The following is a 21,586-nucleotide window of genomic DNA, read 5'->3' on the forward strand; positions in this document are numbered from 1 at the left end:
GAGAGATCTGCATGAATATGTAAGTTAAATTATTTAATATATTTAGAATTTCCTTTCCTGATAAACAGTCTTATTCTATGACATACATTGTTAGAATAAAGGAAGGAACAAGTAGGTGTCACCACAAAAATGTGAACTTTGAATGTGTTAAAAAAAGAAAAAAAGAAAACTCTGTTATAAGATATTAAGCTAATAATTCTTGCAAAAATTTCATGTTTATGTGCTGAAATTACTTCTTAATCTCAAGAGAAGTCAAAGCAAATTGTTTAAATTATTTTTTTCAGGAACTGCAGTTTGAGAGACTGACTCGAGAACTTGAGGCTGAACGTCAGATTGTGGCAAGCCAGCTGGAGAGATGTAAGCTTGGATCAGAAACTGGAAGCATGAGCAGCATTAGGTAATGTACAAATTGTTGATATCTTTATAATTAGCAAACTTTGTTGCTGTTATGAATCATCACCGAGAACAAGTTTGAATTTTTATTTTTTTTTTGTAAAAATAATATACACTAGGGAGCATAAGATTTTAGTGGAGTTTGAAAATTTGCATTATGACCTGCTTTTTAAAAAGAAAATTTCTTGCAATTTTGTATCTTTTTGTTCAGTAATAAAATAGTAATCTTATTTGGAATTCATTGATTTGCTGGAGCTTGAATGGATTATCAGCAACTTATTTCCACCACCAATACTGCTTTAATTTTCAGCTGAAGACTTTTAGCTTCCTACTTGCAGAGACTGATTTGTCAAGTTTTGTGAAGCTGTTTAACCACAATTTTATTATTCAAGGTATTAAAAGTTTGGAATTAATTATGTAAAGCTGCTGACCTGTCTTCAAAATGTCAGGTGTATCTTATGTCTTCATGAGGAGATGAGAAGTCCCTCTCTTTGTTTAAATATTGGTTTACTTGAAGAAATTCTTCTGGATGACAAGTTTATTTAAGAAATTGTAACAAAAGGAAACTGGTCTCTTGGTGAATTCCATGGAAGTGAAGATTTTTCATTTTTTAGCTTCTTGATAAGTGTTTCTTTGTTTTCTCAGTGAACCTAAAAAATGGAAGATGATGGTACTTGAGTTTCAAGAATTAAGGAAAAAATAAGTTGTATAGGCATGTGTTCTTTTATCAGTGGAAATATGAATAGATAATATTAAGTATAACATGGCAAGCTCAATGCGAAATTTTATGTGATAATAGTAGCAAAAATTTACAAAAAACATTGCTCACTTCCTCAGTTTAAGCAATTAAAACCACCCCTCAATCAAGTGAAATGAGTGATTTTTCCATAACTATTCAGTAGAATGCCAAAGATGTAACAAAAATATGGAATGCAAGTTCAATTAAAAATGGCAGAAGTCAGAAGAGTCTTTCACAAATTCAGCAGAAGCTGTATGTGAAGTTGACTTAAATGTATCATTCTTAATAAATCAGGTGAGAATTAACTCCTTAAGATAAACTCTTATTTTATATAATGTCACCATCTAGGCTTGTTAACATTAGAGAAAGTTACTTAAAATTATTTAAGCATGGCCTATGTTGGCATGTCAAGTTTGCTTCTCTAGCACTTTAAATTTTAATTTAAAAATGGTTTGACTGCATTTCAAGAAAGTTATCTGAATATGTTTGAGTAATACTGAGGTATGTTTAAATAATGCTGTTATTTTAGGATTATTCCAGTCAGTGGTATGAAGGTTGGGAAGTTTCTTGCTGTGCAGGAGATGCTTCCTTGGTGAACCTTTTTCCTATTGATAAATTTATACTTTAGAGTTATCAGTGGTGTCATGGTCAGATGACTTGGAATGAGTTCTGAGACTCCGGTTATTCCAGAAGTTTAATAATTGGACTGCTAATCTGTCTGAGAATAACAGAAGAATAACGGAATAGTATAACAGAAGAGATTTTAAGCAAATTCTTGATATCTGTAATTGGCCTTGAGATGTTTTACATGTGCAGTTTCTAGCATTTAAAGTAAATTCATATTAAGAAATACCCAAAAGAGTGTTTTGTAAAAAATAACATTGAAAGATTACAGTTAGATAGCTGTCCTTTGACTTGGCAAGTGATGTAAAGAGGAAATAAATAATAATCTAATATTGTTTTTGTTGGGTTGTTGTTTATCCCATATGTATTAAATTAGTAATCTTCTGTCCAAAAAATTCTAAATCTTGATTAGAGGGGCTTAGAACTAACACAAATACAAAATTTGTATTAGTCAGGTATCTTTCTGCCTGCTGTGCTGACTTTCCATTGGTCATCCATATTTGAGAAAGTTTCTTTAGCCTTGTATTCTTTGACATATACTTGACCTAGTAATTTTTTTAGGGGGTTGGGGACTGTGTTCAATAGGAATTTTGCTAAAAAAGGACTTGACTGCATTCTTTTCAGGAACAGGTACTTGGCTATGAACCAAAGGCAGAATCAGTCGCTCCTGATAAAACTGAATAAAATGCTTAGACCATGAGTTAGGACAAAACTTGTGAACTCTTCCCTTCCCCAGTTTCCCTGTTGGCAGATACTGAACAGTTCATTACTCAGCCTGCTGAGTATCAGAATTTCATGATACATTCCACAAGGAGACAAGTGATGTTTTGTGCTGCTCCATTCCTCTGGCTGAAGTGCTTATTCCTTCTGGGCCAGACCTGTCAGTCTGTCACTCCCTTTGGTATTTGGGGGGGGAATTGGATGCCAGCGTATCTTTAGAGTTCTTCAGTCTCTGATAATTTTAAGCACATATTAAAGAAATCTACTGTTAGCAAATCCTTAAAACTTTAAGTTACTATTTCATAGTCTTTATCACTGTTTATCACTGTGTTGAGCAGTTTATTTGGGTTTTTGTTGTTTAGGGGTTTTTTTTTGAAAAATCCTTAGTGTTCGAACTGAGGAGCATAGCTCAAGCCTAGCCGACTTTTCTTCTTTGAACACAGTGTTTGCAAATTGGTCAGGCAAGAGATTTTTTCTCAACTGAATTTCTACTTACTACTGAAATTGGTAGAAGTGATGTGCCATTTGTTATTGAAAGTCTCTTGAATAGACTGGCATTTTTGCCTGAGCGCCTGAAGCAATATGCTGAAGTTTCTGTATCTTACAAGTAGCAAAAATACAGTATAATAAATTGAATAGCATGGATAACATACCTGCTTTATAAATGCTTTTTTTCAGTAAAATTCTCTCCCTTAGAAATGCCTATGTTATTCACACTTTATTACCAGGAAAATTATATTTTCCTTAGTTAGATACAATTTTTGCAAATTCACTGAAAATAAAAGTACAGCAAGTCTAATTGATAAACATATAAGATCTTTCATTTCTTCATTGAAGAAATAGTTGGGATGCATTGTGACATGAGCAGACAGCTGCTGCTGTGTTGGTCAAGTAAATAAAATTGCAATTAGAGTTTTCCTGTACAGCTGTCAGTGTTCGATCTAATTTAGGCTACTTACTGTGAAGGGGTATATGGTAGTCTTTTTAGATATTTAATTTTAAGGATTGTCAAATCCAGTAGCCTCATAAGAGGCGAGGCTGCTGGAACCTAGACCTGCACAGACTGGAGAAATGGGCTGAATGGAACCGTATCAAGTTGAAATTCATAAATGGTTTGCAAATGCACCTGGGATGGAGTATCCCCTTGTTACAACACAGCCAGGGATAGAAAACAGCCTTGCAGGAAAAGACCTTCAGGACCTTGGAGGTCTTTTCCAACCTAAGTGATTGTCTGAATTACTGTGATAGTTAGTGGTTCTTTGAGTCAGCAGTGTGTCCTTGCAGCAAAGGCCAGCTGCACCTTGGGCTGCAGCAGCAAAAGTGTAGCCAAGAGATCAGGACAAGTGATTCATCCCTTCTGTTTGAAGGGATCCATCTTGAGGGCCTCATCCAGTTTTGGGCATCCCACTATAGGAAAGACATCAGCATGCTGGAGCAGGTTCTGTGCAGGACTGCCAGGAAGGCAGGTGGCCAGGGAGCACCTGGGGTGTGAGAAGAGGCTGAGGAAAGAAGGGGTTTTAACTACAAGAGAAGGGTCAGGAGGGGGCAGCTTCTGATTGCAACCAGGTAAAGGAAGGACGTACAGAAGACAGGGCAAGAGTGTTCTCAGAGGTGCATTGGGTAGAATGATAGGTAACAGATGGAAGGTGGAACACAGAACATTCTAATTAGGTGTAAGGTGTTTTTCAAAATGAATTTGGTTAAACATTGTCACAGGTTGCGCTGATACATTCTAGAGTTTCCATCTGTAGAAATAATAAGGACTTTCTGTTCCCACCTAAATTTTCCTGTGTTTTTTATTACTATTTCTTCATAAATCCAGGGAATAGAATTGTATTAGTATTCTAGTGTTCTTTTTTTCCCCATAAAATGACAGGCTCCCCATGGAAGTGCTCATAGCATCGAGGCTGCCAGAATGCAAGAAGCATTTAGATAAGTCAGGCACATGGTCAGATTCTTGGGGCTGTCCTGTGCAGTGCCAGGATGATCTTTGTGGGTCCCTTATGACTCAGGATATTCTATGATTCTTCTATTCAAGTATTTCAGAAAAAATCCCTCTCTTACCTGAACTGATGAATGTTTTTGCTTTTGCTTCTGAATGTGGGTGTTAAAATAAGAATATAGTTATTAAAATAAAGTTGAAAAATACACAGTTAGTATGGATTCTGGAGTAAAACATGAGCCAAAAGACAAAGATGTGTTTGTCATATTATGAGGACAGAACAGGGTTTTTTAATGCAAAGAGTTTGATCAGCAGTCCTGCAGATAAAATACTGCAGCTTTCAAGTAAAATTTATACACCATCATACATATTGAGCATACATTTCCTACAAAATAGTTTAGCCTGCATTGTGGTTCTTTGTCAACTCAAGATTTATCAGTTAAATGTGTTAAATTGTTTCACATTGATTTGCTTACAGTAATATCTTCAAATGCTACTGGAAAGCTTCTAACTTGAAAACAAAAACTAAAAAATCTTTTTAATTATATGTAAATTAGAAAGCTAACTTTTAAAAAGAAAAAAAATCAACAATTATTGCAGAGCAGAATTTAAAAGGATCAGTATTTTATCATTAGCTATGGAAATGCCAATTATGTTTGTACTTATTTAATAAAAACAAGCCAATAACATGGCTATTTTTACCAGGATTTTAAAAAGTGATGTTCTTTAAAGAGATGGACATTTCGCCAGTGGGAAGAGAAGATTTTACTAAACTTTTGTCAGCAAATGCTGTAGCTTAAAATTAATCTCATTCTGTAATGTGTGTTTGCTTAGTAGTTCAGAAGCTGAATAAGCTTTAATTTTTTTTCACACACTGTTGTTCATCATTGTGGATTGTGTAAAGCTTAACAATTCATACTTGGATGAACTTTTGTCAACTGAATTAATAAAAAAGTTTATCTGAAATAAAATTAAAAATGGCAGTAAAAGCATGCAGGTTTTTGAAAATGCAAGATTGTGAAAATATTCATCGCAAATTGTACAAGTCAGAATTAATTAGCTGTGATAAGAGAATATTTTGTAGGGTTTTTATTTGTTGTGTTCCGACCCCCCCCATCCCGAACATGCTAGTAAATATATGTTGTGGGTTTCAAGGTCGAAGAGATTAAAAACATCCTACATTCTTTGCTAGGAAACCTAGTTTTGGTTATAATACTGTTAAGCCAGAATGAAAATGAAGTTAGCTGGAAGGAAGCATTCAATTAGAACAAAACAATGGGAAAATGTGCATGAGTTTGTTGTGCCAGAAGGTTTTCATTGAAGTGTTTGCATTATTTGAGTGAGTCCTTTGCTATCTCTGGAAGGCATGAATCCAAAAAAATACCTTTAAAAAACATCACTACTTTAAAAAAAACTAAACAAAACAGTGAAACACAGAGGTTTTCTTAAAAAATTTTGAAAAGATGGTATTTTTCTTACATTCAGAATCCTTAAGGAGTTCATTTCTATTATCTCAGAAACAAAGAAACTGAAGCAGCCTTTGTCAGACCATAATTTAGAATGAAAAATGCTTGCCACTTTTTAAAAGGTTGGTTTGATTTGTTTTGTTGTTTTGATGTTTGTTTGTTTTTTTCCCCATGTCAGTTTTCAGCCTAGAGCTTGACTAAGTCATTGAGGGATTCTTCCCCACACCATTCATCTTTTCCAATAATCAACTGAGCTACCACCAAAAATGTTTGTGACTTTGTTGGGTTGCTAGGATTGCTAGCTGATGGTTGATAGTCACTGTGCTAATGTGTACTCAGCTAGGTAATAGCTGGAATCCTTCTGAAAATAGCTGGAAGCTCTTCTGAAAATTGAGCTACTGATTCCCATGCTAAATCACAGCATTTAGGCACTACTCATGATGGGAAGCTGCAGGGGTGGGTGCTGATCTCCTCACCCTTGGGAGCAGTGGTAGGGCTCCAAACAACATGAAGCCCTGAGCCAGGGGAGGTTTAAGCTGGACATCAGGAAAAGGTTTTTCACCTGGAGTGTGGTTGGGCACTTGAACAGACTCCCCAGGGAAGCGGTCACAGCACCAGCCTGAGAGAGTTCAGGCAGTGTTTGGACAATGCTCTCAGGCACAGGATGTGACTCTTGGGGTGTCCTGCTCTGGGCCAGGAATCGGGAAACTCGATGAGCCTTGTGGGTTGCTTCCAACTCAGCATATTCTGTGTTTCTCTGATTGTGAAATCTTGGAAATCAGAACTTTGTGGAATACTGTAAGTTGTCCAGAAGTAGAGTGGGCAGATTCTGCTTGTTGTTGTAACTGTGTACCTAATTTCCAGGCCTAATTTCCTACACAGTTTGACATCAAATTGATGCTCCTGGTGTTGTGTTTGCAACCACATATAAGAGTGTCTGAGTCATAGAAAAGGTCAGGGAAATACCAAGGATAATATTTTCAATGCTTCAGTGTCACCTTGTACTTGGTACCTCTTGATCTTTCGATTGTGAGACCTAGAGACCTGAAATGTGATGAACTCTGTATGCTGTTAGGCTTGGTAAATAAATTAGTTTGAATCCACCAAGAGAAGAAGATTTGAAGAAAATGTCACTCTATGAAATAAATTATGGCTGGAACAGTTGGCACAATTAATACTGGTAATGTGCCTACTTAATTATATTCTGAAGAATGACATTTTACTGGATTAAAGTATCAGATTTGTGAACTGATCATTCTAAACAATCTGATTTTAGATTAAGTTTGAGCTTGTTTGTACTCAGTTTATAGTATGTTCAGCATTGAAGGAAATGGTTTAAAAAATACTGAGATAAGGAATTGGTACCGGAGCAAAAAGATGAGATAGAGTCAAAGGTTGTCCAATTTTTTTTTTGTTTTTATTTCAATTACTAGAATATTTGTAGCTTCTTTGTGCTGGTTCTCCACAATGAGATATATCAAGAAAAAATTTATTAGATTAGTCCAGTTAGCCTCTGCCAAAAACTAACTAGTTTCATAGTTTTGGAACAGATAAGCTTCTGTTGCTAAAAGGCAAGTTTCCAGCATATGTTCAAACAATTAGATTTGGTGTAATTTTGTTTCTTACAGTACATCCATATCTTTTACAACAATAATATGGATCATATAATTCCCAGATAGATAAACCTCTGAAGGCACAAGCTCCAACAGGACTTTTAAAACACCCTTTCTACAGATATTCTCCCTCTTTTTCTGCTTGCTGAATACCCTCCAGGGATGCCATCCCCATGAGAGAAGTAACACAGTAATATCCAGCATTGCCAAACTCATTACATTGGCATGTTAATGAAATCAAGTATCAGATTTTTATTTAATTTCATAAAGAGAAGATATGTCAGTAAGGATATGGACATTTTTCTGCCCTAAGAAAGGCTCTTAAAGTCTGAAAGCCTTATAAGGGGCTGCCAATTGTCACTTATATTCCCTCTCAAGCTTTTCATTATGTCTTCTGTTTTATTAATACAGAACATACAGGAATAATACAGGAAAAAGAGCATAAGCAAAACCACAAAAAAGCAGAATGACAACAGAAAAAGCTGATACTTTACTTATCAACTTTTACTGATATGTGGGCCAGTGAAGACTGTACTTAATAGTAAATTCTCTACCTTAGTGCATTTTTGGCATGCTAATAAGTTATTTGAAAACGGTTTTCAAATTTTGCATTCACAATTTCAATGTGTTTTTGAAAACCTGGCTTGAGTATGGCTAATATAAAATATACATGGAATTGCTGATCTTAGGAAATATATTGTTAATGTAAAACTTGGTTATGTCTTATAAAGTGAGGTTCTGTGTTCAGCCTGCTGTTCACAAGCTGTTTGTTGAAGTATCAGGACACTTCAGTTTATCATAAGGGGTTGATAAGCAAACTGTAGCAGTTTGCCCAAGGCCACAATAATAAAAACTATCATTTGAAACTTAAGGATATGTAGAATATCTATCAAGAATGGGACACGAGTGACAAGTCTATTTCTCTGCAGCCCTTCTAGCTCTCCTTGCTGGGCACTGCTTTAATAATTGGACAGCATTCTTTTTGTTCCTGTCCTTCCTTATTGTATGTCAAAATGTTTTTGGATTGATTAGGAGGAAGACAAAATTGAGAATATACTGAGAGAAAGTGCCTTATTATTAAAAGTTCTTGAATTTGGAGTGCTTGAAGGCAAGTTTGATAAAACTTCTCCAGGAATGCTCATTTTTAGTGCTTACTGCTTGTGAGTCAAAGGTACTAGATAGTGATTTTGTGATATCTTAGATGTAGAATACAGCTGAGAACAAATCCTTTAACGTGGTGCCAGTAAAAAATGGCCATGGGCAATTGACATCAAACATTGAAACAGAATTAAGGTATCCAAGGTGCTTCAAGATGTCAGTTCTGAAAAACTGTGGACAGAGACCAAAGTGCTATCTGCTTTGTAGATATACACAAAGTTGCTTGCTGCTTTTTATAGAACCAGGATTTCAGTTGTTCCTTATTTTGATAAGCTGCACCTTCCAGGTTGAGTATTTCCTTTCCAAAATGCACATACTGAGGTTTTGAAGGGAATTTCAGCTAAGCAACTTGCTGTTTTTATAAATTTGTACGAAAAGACATTGCTGTTATCAGAGGAATTAAACATAGCTTTGCACAGAGTTATGGAGATAATTCCCTATTTTCCTACAGTGCTTTTTGCTTTCTATCTAATGTGGTGTATGATGGGGCAGAATACTGGAGCGTGGAGGGAAGTCTCTTCAGTGTTGTTCCATCCTTTCTTCCATGTTGTCAGGGTAAGGAGGTGTCCTTTGAGTGCAGTGGCAAGAGGTTAAGAAGCAGATTTCCAGCTGCATTTAACATCCCAGTTAATGCATGGATGGGGGAAGGTTAGAGGGGAGGAACCTTTGTTCAAAATGTGGATGAGGCATCTGGTAGAATGCAGATTCAGTCTATAAAGTGTAGATTGGTCAAAATTGGAGACTTGAGAAGTGAAGAGTGGGTTGAAGAAGGATGAGGAAGAAACAGGAGCAGAGAAGAGCAGAAGAGGTGGCTAAGGCAGAGGAGTCAGGGAGCTATGTTCTTTCCTTACAGCTGGAGGATCAAAGACTAAAGTTGAAAATATCCTTTTATCCTGGCTACTCAGTGTGAGAAATCTCAGAGTAATTGCTGAAGAGATCTTACTGGCTTCATTTGTGGCTATAAGCAGTCATCACATCTTTGCAGGGATTCCTGATCTGATTATTAGGATCCCTGCATGTCTGGAAAGCTGTACAGAGAAATAAGAAGCAATACCTGACAGGGTTTCAAATGAATCTTTCCATTAGCAGCATTAGGCAGCAGAACAATTCCACAGGTATCATTCCACTGCATTGCCTTCAGCTATTACAAGGAGATAGATAGATAGTTCTTTTCCTAATGCACGTTTTGCAAGTTGTGAAATCTATTGGTCCTGTAAACAAGTGTCCCTCCAGACGAGCATGACTTATCCCTCAAGCATTTTAGAAATGAAGTGATCATGAAACAGAAGTTGTGTAATTAACAATGCATTTGTACAAGGACTAAGTCAAAATGCAACCAGCTGAAGGTGTCCCAGAATTCCAGGTATACCTTTTCTTCCTGTGTGTGTGTTTCACCAGTAAAAACAAAGCCAATTTTTTTGATTTCTTGAGGGGGAAAAAAAAAGTCTGATGTTGAGTTTTAAAGAAATATTTCAAAGAACTTTTGCAGTCAGGCATGGTAATTTCTCTCCCTTTACCACCCCTGCCTTCTGGTTCTCACCATCTGATCTTGTGTAGACAACCTTGAATTATGTCTTGAGCATCCACTCTTCTGATATCTTTCTTCTTCAACCCTGCCTAAATTTAAATTCCACCTAAATCACTAGACTGTAATTTGAGCTGTAAAACAGAGCTCTTACCTCATGCTATCAGTACTTCCTTGCTTTGGCAAGTCCTGCCCACCTTTCAGTGCAGAAATGGGAACAGTTACTAAAGGTCCCAGCCAAACCCTCATCCTGGCTACTTTATCTGTCCCTAGCAAGTTATTTTTCTATTAAGGTGGCATTTTTTGAGTTCTTAATTTTAATAAAAGCATACTTATTTTCCAATGCAATCTTAAGAAACTGATTTTCAGGAGAAATGTATTGGTTGAAGTTACAGACTTCCCAGAAGTCACAGCTCTCAAAGATATATTCCTCTTGGCAGTAGTAATTTCTGCAGTCAGAGCAACAGTGGATCCTGTATCTTGCTGTGATTCATCTTGATAAAAAAAAAGATTAATTTTGTTGTATTTAGCTGTAGTGTTTGATACAGCAAATTTTAAACTTACCAATTCACTTCGAAAACAATTTGGGGGTGGGTTTTTTTTTTCTATTCTTTTATCCTAACTTTAGAAATTGACTGTTCTAATGCTCTTAATTATTAGGTATTCTCTCCTTGCTCATATGTGATAATTGGTCCAATTATCCTTTGTGTTGTCTGTATACTTTTCTGTTGGATTGACATGAACTTCTTACTGGTGCTGCTACAACTGTGACTGTTCTGTAGTGGAAACTGAGCTATGCATTCTTTGATACTCAAGTATTTCAACTACCAGAAGGGCTCAGGAAGTATTACTAGTATATTTAGTTGAATTTCATGAAAGGCATGAATGGACACAGTTCTATTCCACTGGCATCTCAGAACTGGATAGCAGTGTACTTTGAATGGCTAAGTTTAGATGCTTTCTAGGCATGTTGCCACTTCAGCAGTTAAGGAATATTTTATAGACTTTATTACATTAAACTTAGAGGAGCTTTTAAATCTCTCATGCTTTCAACTCATAGATGTACTCTCAGCTATTGCTAATTGTGAATAAATACTGTGCCGCCTGCTGGCTTTCCTTTACCCCTTTCATTTTTACCTTGTTCTCTATCCTGCTTGTTTGTACAAACATGCAGTGAAAAAACCCAAAGACCAAAACCAACCAACCAAAAAAAAAAAAAAAAAAAAAAAAAAAAAAAAAAAAAAAAAAAAAAAAAAAACCAAAACCAAGCAAAAACCCAAAACTTTTGCACACATCTCTCACTGCTTCTTTACTCTCTATAGAGCAATATACCCCAACTCCCCAGCTATAGAGAAGGAAAATTTAGTACAAATGTTGCATTTATGTTTGTTCTATTATCTTAACTAGAACAAGATTATATACCTGTATTTTCATTTAAATCTATTTTCTGAATTTTGTCTTGAAAGTCTTCAACATGCATATTATCACAAAGCTGGCTGTGAGTGCAGCTGCAATAGAATTCATGTTGAACTCAATACAGCGTGAAGTTTGCCTAATTTCAAATATCCTATGAAAGTTACCTTAAATGTTCCCAATAGAGCTACTGACTTTATTGACTTATTCATGAATGGCTAGCTGGAGTCAGTGACTAACCTGAAAAGAATGTCTTTAGCTTGGGTAAGAATGCTTTCTTCAAAGCTTATCAGAAACGGCATTAAAAAAATTAAAGGGCACCAGTTGTTGGTAGAAAAGTTTTAGTTTCAGGAGGACTTCAACGAGCTTCACAGCAATGGCATTCCTCCCTCCACTAGTGAATCCACACTTTCAAGAGGATTAACTTGGTAGTAGGTTCTATGGATTCTGGCCAGTACTTCCAGGCTCCCTTCTGGGTTTGAGCACTGCTCTCCAAACCTATTTGTTAATGAACCCCTATCAGTAAAACATTTTTGAGCATGGACTCACAATATATGGTTATTTATTTATCCATTACATTTGTGTACTATTGTATTAATATATTATGAACCTTATGAACCCCCAGAAATTAAAAAAATATGGGATAAAAAATGAAGTAAACACAATAAAAAAAAATGTTTCTTTTATTTGGTGATGGTACAAAAAGAATTTTTTCCTGCACTCCAGCAACTTGTGTTGTGGAATGCCTGGAGTATCTGCATCCCACTTTGGAGAGTGCTGGGATGGAGGACTAATCTCTCAGTGGTAATAACCTTTCTGCTGAAGAGTCTGATTGAAGCCTTTTAGAAGCAGTCCTGCTTTAGCTCAGGCTCTGCAAGAAAGGTGTGCAGGACAGTAGTGTTGGCAAGATGAGCAAGGGAGCTGTGGATGGGCAGATGGGAGTTTCCCTCTCACCTAAACCATGTGAGAGCTGCAGTCCTCCTTTGACAGCATCAGGCACTGTGTAGGGAATGCAGAGGCAGCAGCAACAACTGCATCAAAGTTGTAGTTTGCTTCTTCTCCCCCTTTCACTGCCTTTCCCCCCCATTCTCACAGTGTGAAAGAGAGATGACATTATTATTTTAATTTTTGGCCTAGGTTATGGGTTTACTGAATAATATGTACAGTTATCTTTACAGTAGGTTCATGCCACACTTGGTGTAGTTCCCAGTACCTAAGGGATCTTGTCCTTAAAGGCATGTATTGCCTGTACTGGGATAAGTTCTGTTCTGTAAGCTGAGGCATGTGCAGTTGGGGTACTATTATGCCATTCCTTTTCACTTTTAGATCACTCATGAAGAAATTTGTTTATTCTAAATACCAGTTGTAAGTAGCATTGAAATCTAAACCCATTTCAAGCACTTCAGGCTAACACAGGAACAGCATTTCAGCAGCATCGATCTGACAGTGTTAGTCTGCATGGAGCCACTTTTAGTCAGAACACCAGACTAGTAGGTAGAGAGCATTACAAGAATTTGCTTTAATACACTCACAGGACCCATTCAGTTATAATCAGTGCTTTGTAGTTCAGCTATCTGATTTTCTTCTTGTTGATTCACTGAAAGCTCTGGCAGATCTTTGGAAGCTCATGGCCAAATAATTTGTCAATGAAATGTATTGGATGTAAATTGGTAAATGTAGCTGTTAGGAGGAATCATTGCAAATTTCTAATGAGAACAGAAGACCCTATTAATAATTTGAAGTAATCATCATCTCCACTTTCTTTCTTAGTCTGCTAAATATATTGCATCACAATATATTACATGTTGCTTCCTAGGGATATGTAAACATAAGGGCATAAGGAACTCTGTATATTTATGAAAGGCTTCTGCAAAAAGCTTTCTGATTTCCTCCATCCAGTCCATGTTAATCGTGTTGAAGAAATGAGCCAGAGATGTAGTTTATCCATACTTAATGGTGTTTATAAATCTGCTCTTGAAAAGTGCAAAGTACTTTATGCAGTAGATTCTAGAAGTCAATCTGAAACAGCTTCTGTAGCAGCATTTGTTTCCCAGCTTTTGTTTATGATGTAAAAGATGCCTCCATTTAGATGTCAGAAGACTAGGACTTTTATTATAGGGTATTTTCTCATCCACCTCTTCTCCTTTCCTTTCCTCCTGACTTAGATCCTCATAGTATTCTCAATTAGTGCCATAATTAAGAAGGCACTGCATTTATATTTGAAGAGAAAGACTTTAAGACTTTGACCTTCCTTGAGTCTTTATTTTTGGCACTAATCTGAAGAGGACATTGTGCACTACCCTCCTTACCATTATAAGAATCTAATTGTACTACAAGTCACTTTTGTTCTGATTTTGAACTGTTTTTTAAATCCATGTAAATCTTTCTATAGTCAACTCTACTAATAAAACCTAAATATGGACTTATTTTAGTGGCTTTAGAATAACAACTGTTTCAATATTAATCTCTGTTTCTGCAGTGAGACACTGGTACTATGTTGCTTTACTCCTTTGCAGTGCATTGAGATGATAATTTATATTCAGCTCAGAAGAAAAACCCAACAACAAAAAAGGGATATTTATATAATTACAGTAAATGCCCTTTTTCATGCTATTAAAATAATCTGTGACAGGAACCACCTAACATCAAGGATATTTCAGTAAGCATGATTTTTATCCCTTGATGAATAAAATTTAAAGAAGGCCCTGTTACCATGCATAATATAACCCTTGTCAGGTTTTGATTATTTAAAGCATTTTTGAATATTTAAAGCATTTAGTGAAAATGTTGGTCATGAATTACTTTTATTTTATTCAAAATAATGCAGGATACACATAGCGAAGAGATACAATTGTGGCTAGTCATTTAGAAAGATATTGTGGTTAATGTACAGCTTTGTGCATTAATGTTGACTTTAGTGAAAAGGAGTACTGCATTTATTGAATGTTTTGATATTAGCAAATCATTATTTCAGAGTGCAGCCAGCCTAGGGTACAATTTTTTGGATCTTAATTTTTTTTTACTCTATCCTGTTATGATTTAAAGCTATATTAAGTGATTCTAAGCAGTAATAATGCTAAATAGTCCTAATCTAATCCAATTATAAAGATAGGATTTTAAAGGTTTATTTTGCTTTTTTTTTTCAAATTATACCCAGGAGTAAGTTGTTTTGATGTTACTATTGCTGTTCAGAGTTCAAGTGGCTTGAATTAGCTTGTGAGGTACAGCAGATCTCTTGAAAGAAACTACAAGAATATTCTTAATCTCATTTTTGTACTTTTTGAAATCTCATTTTTTCAATCACTTCTGTATTTTTCTTAACATTTCAGTTCTGCTTTAGATTTTGTCATATTTATAGCAGTTTCTTCTCTTTCCTTTTCTCTTCTATTGATATTATAAATGTGTAGGCCTTTTGATGAGCAGTGATCTGTTCTGTATGATTCAATAGTTTTGCCACCCTGGAATGTCTGATGAGGTAAATAATTTATTTTACTGGAGTGATGTCATATTCCTGAGTTTCAAGACCCAAGGGCCCTGAAGTCTTAATAACTGCAAATCCTTACCAAGTAACCTACTCTGATAAACAAGTTGTGTCTAAAAGGACAGAGATTTTTTTTCTCTGTTGATATCTCTGGTTCTCATCTAGGAGGAGATACAGGATTTTCCAATCTACTTTCTTTAGAATCTCCATACCACTGTCTCTTTTGGCTTTGGTGGCATCTTGTTATTTGCTTCTGCAAGAACAATGAATTGATTTTCCATCACTTGATGGTGATGATAGGCCCCTCCATGTTCTGCTAATTCAATAAATGGTTCCTGGATCAGAGTCAGGGGACACAAGACAAGAGGCAGTGTAGTTTGGAAAAAATGGTCATGCTGTCATTGGTGCTGATGATCAGTCAGTAGTCTGACTGAGAAAAGTACTTCTATGAAGGTCTGTCAGAAATACTGCATGCTACATTTCTTGATAGTCACTAAAAATAGAATATTATAAGCAAACACACGCACTTATTGCAGCTAAAATTTTATGATTTTCGATGAAATGTGCTTGCCTTCCTGTCTTGGGTTCCTTTGAACTGCTAAGTCTGAAAGTGTTCCAGTAAATGTTGCTGAAGTTTGCAAGTAATCTATTAAAAAATTAATCCAATAAACCCGTTTTTGACTGATGTTTAATTTTATTGCAGACAAATAGGGATACCATGCAATGTGACTTGTAAGTGGGCAGCAAGCCTTTTAGTGGAAGATACACATCTTGCAGCCAGTCTTCAATTCATTGACTGTATTACCGCGCCTGAGTGGGCGCGGCTGGTGATAGAGAGACAGTGAATCTTGTATCTTGATCAGAAGGCTTGATTTATTAAGATATTATATATAATACATTAATACTATACTAATAGAATATAGAGAGAGGTTTGCAGAGCTGCTAGCTAAGCTAAGAATAGAAAGAAAGAATCTATAACAAAGTTGTGCCCAAGGACTCAGTCCCCTAGCTTGCACTGGTGATTGGCCCTTAATTATAAACATAGGAAATGAGCCAATCAAGGTGTCCCTGTTGCATTCCACAGCAGCTGATAATAATTGTTTACCTTGTCTTCTGAAGGCTCTGGCCTCCAGAAGATGCAGAAATCCGAAAGAAAGGATTTCTGTGGAGAAATGTCTGCGACAGACTGCTCATTAATTTCATTGGTATTGCTTGGGTAAAGAAGTTAGAAAATGACCTTTGATTTTGCCTGTTTAAATGCTGCATCATTCCTATGGAAAAGAACTGTGGAAGCAGAACAAAAGGTAGTAAATGCAAAATCGAAAGTACATTCTGTAGATTTGCTTCTGTGTTTACTTTAACTTAATATGTCATAGTTAAGGGTTAATCTCCAAGAAAAACAAAACAGAAAAAAACAAACAAAACTCCCACCTTACAGCATCTGGTTGACATTGGTCCTTCTTGTAAGATGGAACTGCAAGAGAAAGCAGAGGCTTCAAAACAACCTATACAGTCGCAGTTAAATTTAAACAATATGTATTAAATTACAAGTTCTCTTTTGTGGAACTTGAGACCCCTGAATGTCTCTAGGAATAAGATTATAAAGAGCATCAGGGCAGAAATTCAAGGTGATTTCCTAATGGACCATTTTTATGAGCCAAGGTGAAATCTTAATTGCTTTTTATAACACAGTTTGAACAGAGATAAATATTGAAGTTTTACTTCTCTGCTGAATTGTCTTGCTTCTTTTTAAAAGGAAGGGACCTAGGTGCTGTACCCTGTGGAGGCAAGTTGATTTCCTTCTTTCAGTTCTTTTGTTCCCATGTGCAGGGAAATGGGATAAAAGAAAAAGGAAAAGAAGAAGAAATGAAAAAAAAATAAAAGGAAAAAAGAGCTTTATTTGCATGGAGGAAGGGCAGGGATTGAATGAAGCATTCAGTTCTGCCAAGGCAGCCATTCTCTTCTGTGGCATCAGTACCCTGCCAAGATTGTCACACTGTGATAGCCCCTTTATTTTAAAGTTGGAGACTTTCTAAAACTAGGAGCTTTTAGGCCTGTGGTTTTGCAGTGTGATAGCATGAAGCCTGTTGGGAAGGATTCAGCATCAACTACTGCCTGGAAAAGCTTGGCCAGTTCTGTTTGAGCAGAAGGCTTGCAGTGAAGGAAATGGCAACAGAGGGGAGGAGTAATGAATGTGATATAAAGTCACTTTACTTTTTTGATAGGACAATAAGCACAGTTATTGTGACTTTTCTTATCTTCTCCACTGCATCCTGATGGCCTTTAGGTAGCATTAGGGGGCAAAGCTATTAACACTAAGGAAAAAAGATTCAAATACATGAGGACACACAGCCTCTTATGGGAAATATAACATCTAAAATGGCATTGCTTACTTTCTGAATGCACTTCAAAATGCCTTCAAATGCCAGTGTTAACTGCATTGGGTATTCCAATAAGTGTGGTTATTTTTCCCAAAATACCTTTTTTTAAATAAGTTTAAACAAGCTCACTACATTATTAGAAGTTATGGCAACCATAGGGATTTCCAGCTATTACTATAAGAAAAGAAATGCCTTACTGCTCAGATTAATTTTTTTTCAATATTGCATCATATGATTATTTTCATATTTCATCTAAATTCATGAGCTATACAATAATTACTACAGGAAATATCTTTTATGTAAAAAGCTGGGTTTTTTCCTCAGAAAATCAAAATTATGTTTTCAATTAATGAAAATTATATTAGGCAATTCTTTGAAAGTCTATTGTGAGTTCTTCACTGGTTTACAGATTTTCTCTGAGATTTTAAACACGTTGTAAGTAAAAAAGCCTAAAAGCTCAAGGGTTCAAAATAGGTAATAACTATTAAAGGTAGTGCTCAATTACATTCAAAATTGTGATATTTTGGATACTATGAGTTGTTCTACTGGTACTTGGGGAATAAAGGCAACTTTAAGGTTTCTGTAGTGACTGGCTTTATGTGCCTTACAATCTCATTGCCCTTGGCCACCAGTTGTCCAGACCTGGAGTTCTGGGTGTCTGGCTCTAGCTCTGTCTGTTTAACCAAGTTCTTTTCAAGTGGAAGCCAACTGTGCCTTTTGGTTCTTACTTCACCTATGAATTTTTCATTGTTTTAATCTGTTTTGCACTTGAAACTTTAAATTTATGCTTGCTCTTGTGTCATGGTAATGACATACCAGGGACAGTTGGTGTACTGTAGCAAGGCACCTGTCATTGCTGCCTTGTACACAGGACAACTGTGTAATAAAATGTAAGTGGTGTTAAGGAACCATCCCATTTCAATGAAAGCTATAAAAAATGTATACTAAGGCTTTCACAGACATTTTTAGAGAGTATCTGTAAAGAAAAAAAGCTGTAGCAAATAAAAAGGCAAGGAATTACTTAATGGGGACTAATTAAGCATTCTCTGAACTAATTATACCTGAAAATCTCTTCTGAATGTATTCCAATGCTTCACCTGCAGAAAATGTATACTGCTTCTCTGATAGATAGTGTTGTCAGTTTTACCAAGTGTTGCAGCCAAGTGGCAATATATTTGTTCTCTCTGAGATGTGTACAGGATGACTGCACTTGCAGGCTGGCTGTGAGAGTGACAGTGACACAGAACTTGCTTTTTATTTTGCTTATGCTACTCCATAAATGTATAGGCAGGTCATGCTTGAAATGAATGTGTCACCATTACTTTGCTATACACTGGTATCTTTAATGTCATTTCCATTTCATTACCCTACCCAGAGCAATTTAAGTTATCTGTGATAGCATTCTTTGTCTGCTGTCAACATAGTATTGGTAAGGCATTCAGGGGCCAATGGAAAATAAATGAAGAGTGTGGGTATCCTTGCCCTCCTGCAAGATAAATTTACAGAATGGTGCACTAATAATGCTCAAGTTTCTAGAAAACTTTCCATGTCTTTCCATGTGGGCTAGCTTTCAGCCTGAAAATGTATGACACTGAGACCAAGTGTCCCTGTCCTAAGGGCACAGAGCCAGTTTGTAGGTGTTCCTTTTCCAGTCCCATTTCCTTGAGGAGCGCTGAATGTCTGTTGTAGGTAGCCATGTCTTCAGCCTTGTGGATGGTTGTGTCACCCAGGGGCACCTTGGATTTATATTATGGGTAACTTCTCTCCTGGATGGACCTCTTGCATGTGCACTTCAGCTTGTGTTCAGGTCTGTTCCCAGCCCTATCTCTGGATGCTTGTGACTCAAGCCCCTAGATGGATTCTAGACCCAATCAGTTACTTCACTGTTTCAGAAACTGTAGGTAGACCAATACCAGCACCCTGTCTGCTCAATTCCTTGGCAAGAGTGAGTAGGTTACCCACAGCACAGTGTGGGCCACTGAGCAGACCAAAGATTAGTCTCTGGATGTTTCTTCATAAGGGTCTTCTGTCCTTGGGGGCTTGAAGACTTCTATCCTGAAGGATTCTCCCATGTGATGATCCTGGTTCTGTGGGTGGGGGTATCCAAATGAGATCAAAGCTCAGGTGCTGTGTTTCTGTATGAGAATGAGCTCGGGATCCCTGCTACAGAGACATGCCTGTTTTGCTACCCCCAAAGTCTGGTGGTGGTTTAGGGTCTTCAAAGACGAAGGTTTTCATCTCCATGAAGACAGTGCAGCACCTGGTCAGCTTGCACATTGCAGTGTAGTGTAAGAAGCACTAGAAAGTAGCTCTGAGCCCCTAAGCCTTTCAAGAGCCTTTTGGATGGCATACAAATGTTTAGTGAGTGTTGGGTGTACCTCTGGAACAATGTTTTCAGCTAAATTTCCTCCTAAAAGGATCTAGTTAGCATGCCCTGTACCGATTCTGCAAGCTGAACTGGCATTCCAAAGGGTCTTTGCTTCATGGATTTGCTTCAAAATGATCCTACTGCTTAAGACTGAAAAGAGTACCACAGATGCAGCCTTAGGACATAGGTTCATCTTATGATGACTGCCTGCCACTGAAAGGAGCAAGAGTTGTCTTGTGCTCACATCACTTTTTGTGTGCTCCTTCTGCTTCCTCTTCTGAGTTCTACTTGTCACACTAAATGTTCTCTGCTTGGAGGGAAAGCTAACTCATGGAAACCTCTGAGTTTTCCCTCAGATCAGCAAGCTGAGGAGAGCCACAAGAGAGTTGCACAATTACTAAATTTAACTCAAGGGAAGAGTCAGAAAAGCAGGGAGAACACGGGTCTACCCCCTCTGGCCTCCGCCTGCTGTTAGATTGAATTAAGTCTAATATGAAAATACACCCTGAAGGAGAAGCATGTGAATTTATTTAGAGAAGATTATCACTGTTGCTACTGGTTGAGAATTCACACAGCTGAAGAGTCACTGTTTAAGAAATGTGGTGGAATTCCCCAAATTCCTGAGATTTTTTTTATCAGCAGATAATAAGCATTGTCAGATGTCTCATGTAGGTCTTTCCTGACAAATGGAAAAACACTGGATTTGTGTTTGGTTTTCTTCTTTTATTCTGACCTTCTCAGAAGAATGAAAAAAATTCAGAAACTAACAGTGAACTGTTATAATCAGTATGATATTCACAGGCAGATGCAGTAGCTAATGCACCACTAAGATCATGCTTCTTTTATTCATCTTTCCAAAATCTTTTTTAGTATGAGGTCAGTGTCTTTCCAAATTTTAATATGGTTTTGTGTATCTGTACTTGCATGATGATAAAGATAAAAGTTTTGTATTGTATTTTTCTACCTATAATTTACAAAACTCATATTATCGGCTTTCTTTCCAATCTATTTATCTTCTTCTAAGAAAAAAACACCACCATAAAATGCCATATTAAAACACCACTCAGTCTAGGATTGAATTTTGAGTCTCCTGCTGGAACTACTCTCAGCTCACTTTGAGCTAAACTGAACAGAAACAGCGGGAGAGTATTCTATTCCCTAAATATACATTTTGTTAGAAATAAGGTTATCTAATTAGAGCATATTAGTTGTGGAAATTGGGAAGTCTCAGTGCTGATGTATGGGCAGATTAAGGTGGAAGTTTTAAAATAAAATCTTTTATATTCTTGTACTGTAAGTTGTTTCTTGCTGCTTTTGTACACTAGCAGCTTGCAGAGATTTTTCCAGATGGAACAGGTACCATACGTTTCCTCCTAGGCTCTTAAGGGTCTGGGCTTTTTTTCCCCAGAGATTACTCTGCAGTGTGGCTGAGGTCTGCTTTCTGCTCTGAGCAGAGCCTCTCCCTACTGGGCATTTCTGCCTTTCAGCCTCATCCTGGAAGCCCTTCCTCTTCCCTCTGGATAATTGTTCTGAGTGCAGCAGCCAGGAAAGATAGCTGACCACGCACACTTTTAGCAATAATAGCAGATAATGTTTGTGCATCACATTCAACAGCCCAATTTGCCCAACACACTGTTAAATTATGAAGACAGAAGCAGATACCAAGGAAGATCCTTTGGCCTTAATTAAATCCTGCAGTTGTTGTGAGCCTCTTGTAGCTAGGACAGTCCAGATTTAGCACTAGGTGTGTGTCAAATGACTAC

At 36.8% G+C, this 21,586-nt stretch overlaps 1 protein-coding gene across 5 annotated transcripts in view; it reads left to right on the forward strand.

Annotated features, from left to right (window-relative positions):
• Nucleotides 1–21,586, forward strand: part of CTNND2 (catenin delta 2) — a 635,183-nt gene that overhangs the window by 248,883 nt on the left and 364,714 nt on the right. For all 5 annotated transcript variants that reach the window (XM_058042059.1, XM_058042075.1, XM_058042094.1 and 2 more), the window contains one exon: nucleotides 285–397. In XM_058042059.1, the coding sequence (XP_057898042.1) occupies nucleotides 285–397 (113 nt within the window). The remainder of the gene's footprint in view (nucleotides 1–284; nucleotides 398–21,586) is intronic.

This window comes from Melospiza georgiana, chromosome 1 (assembly GCF_028018845.1).
Source record: "Melospiza georgiana isolate bMelGeo1 chromosome 1, bMelGeo1.pri, whole genome shotgun sequence".
Lineage (NCBI taxonomy): Eukaryota > Metazoa > Chordata > Aves > Passeriformes > Passerellidae > Melospiza > Melospiza georgiana.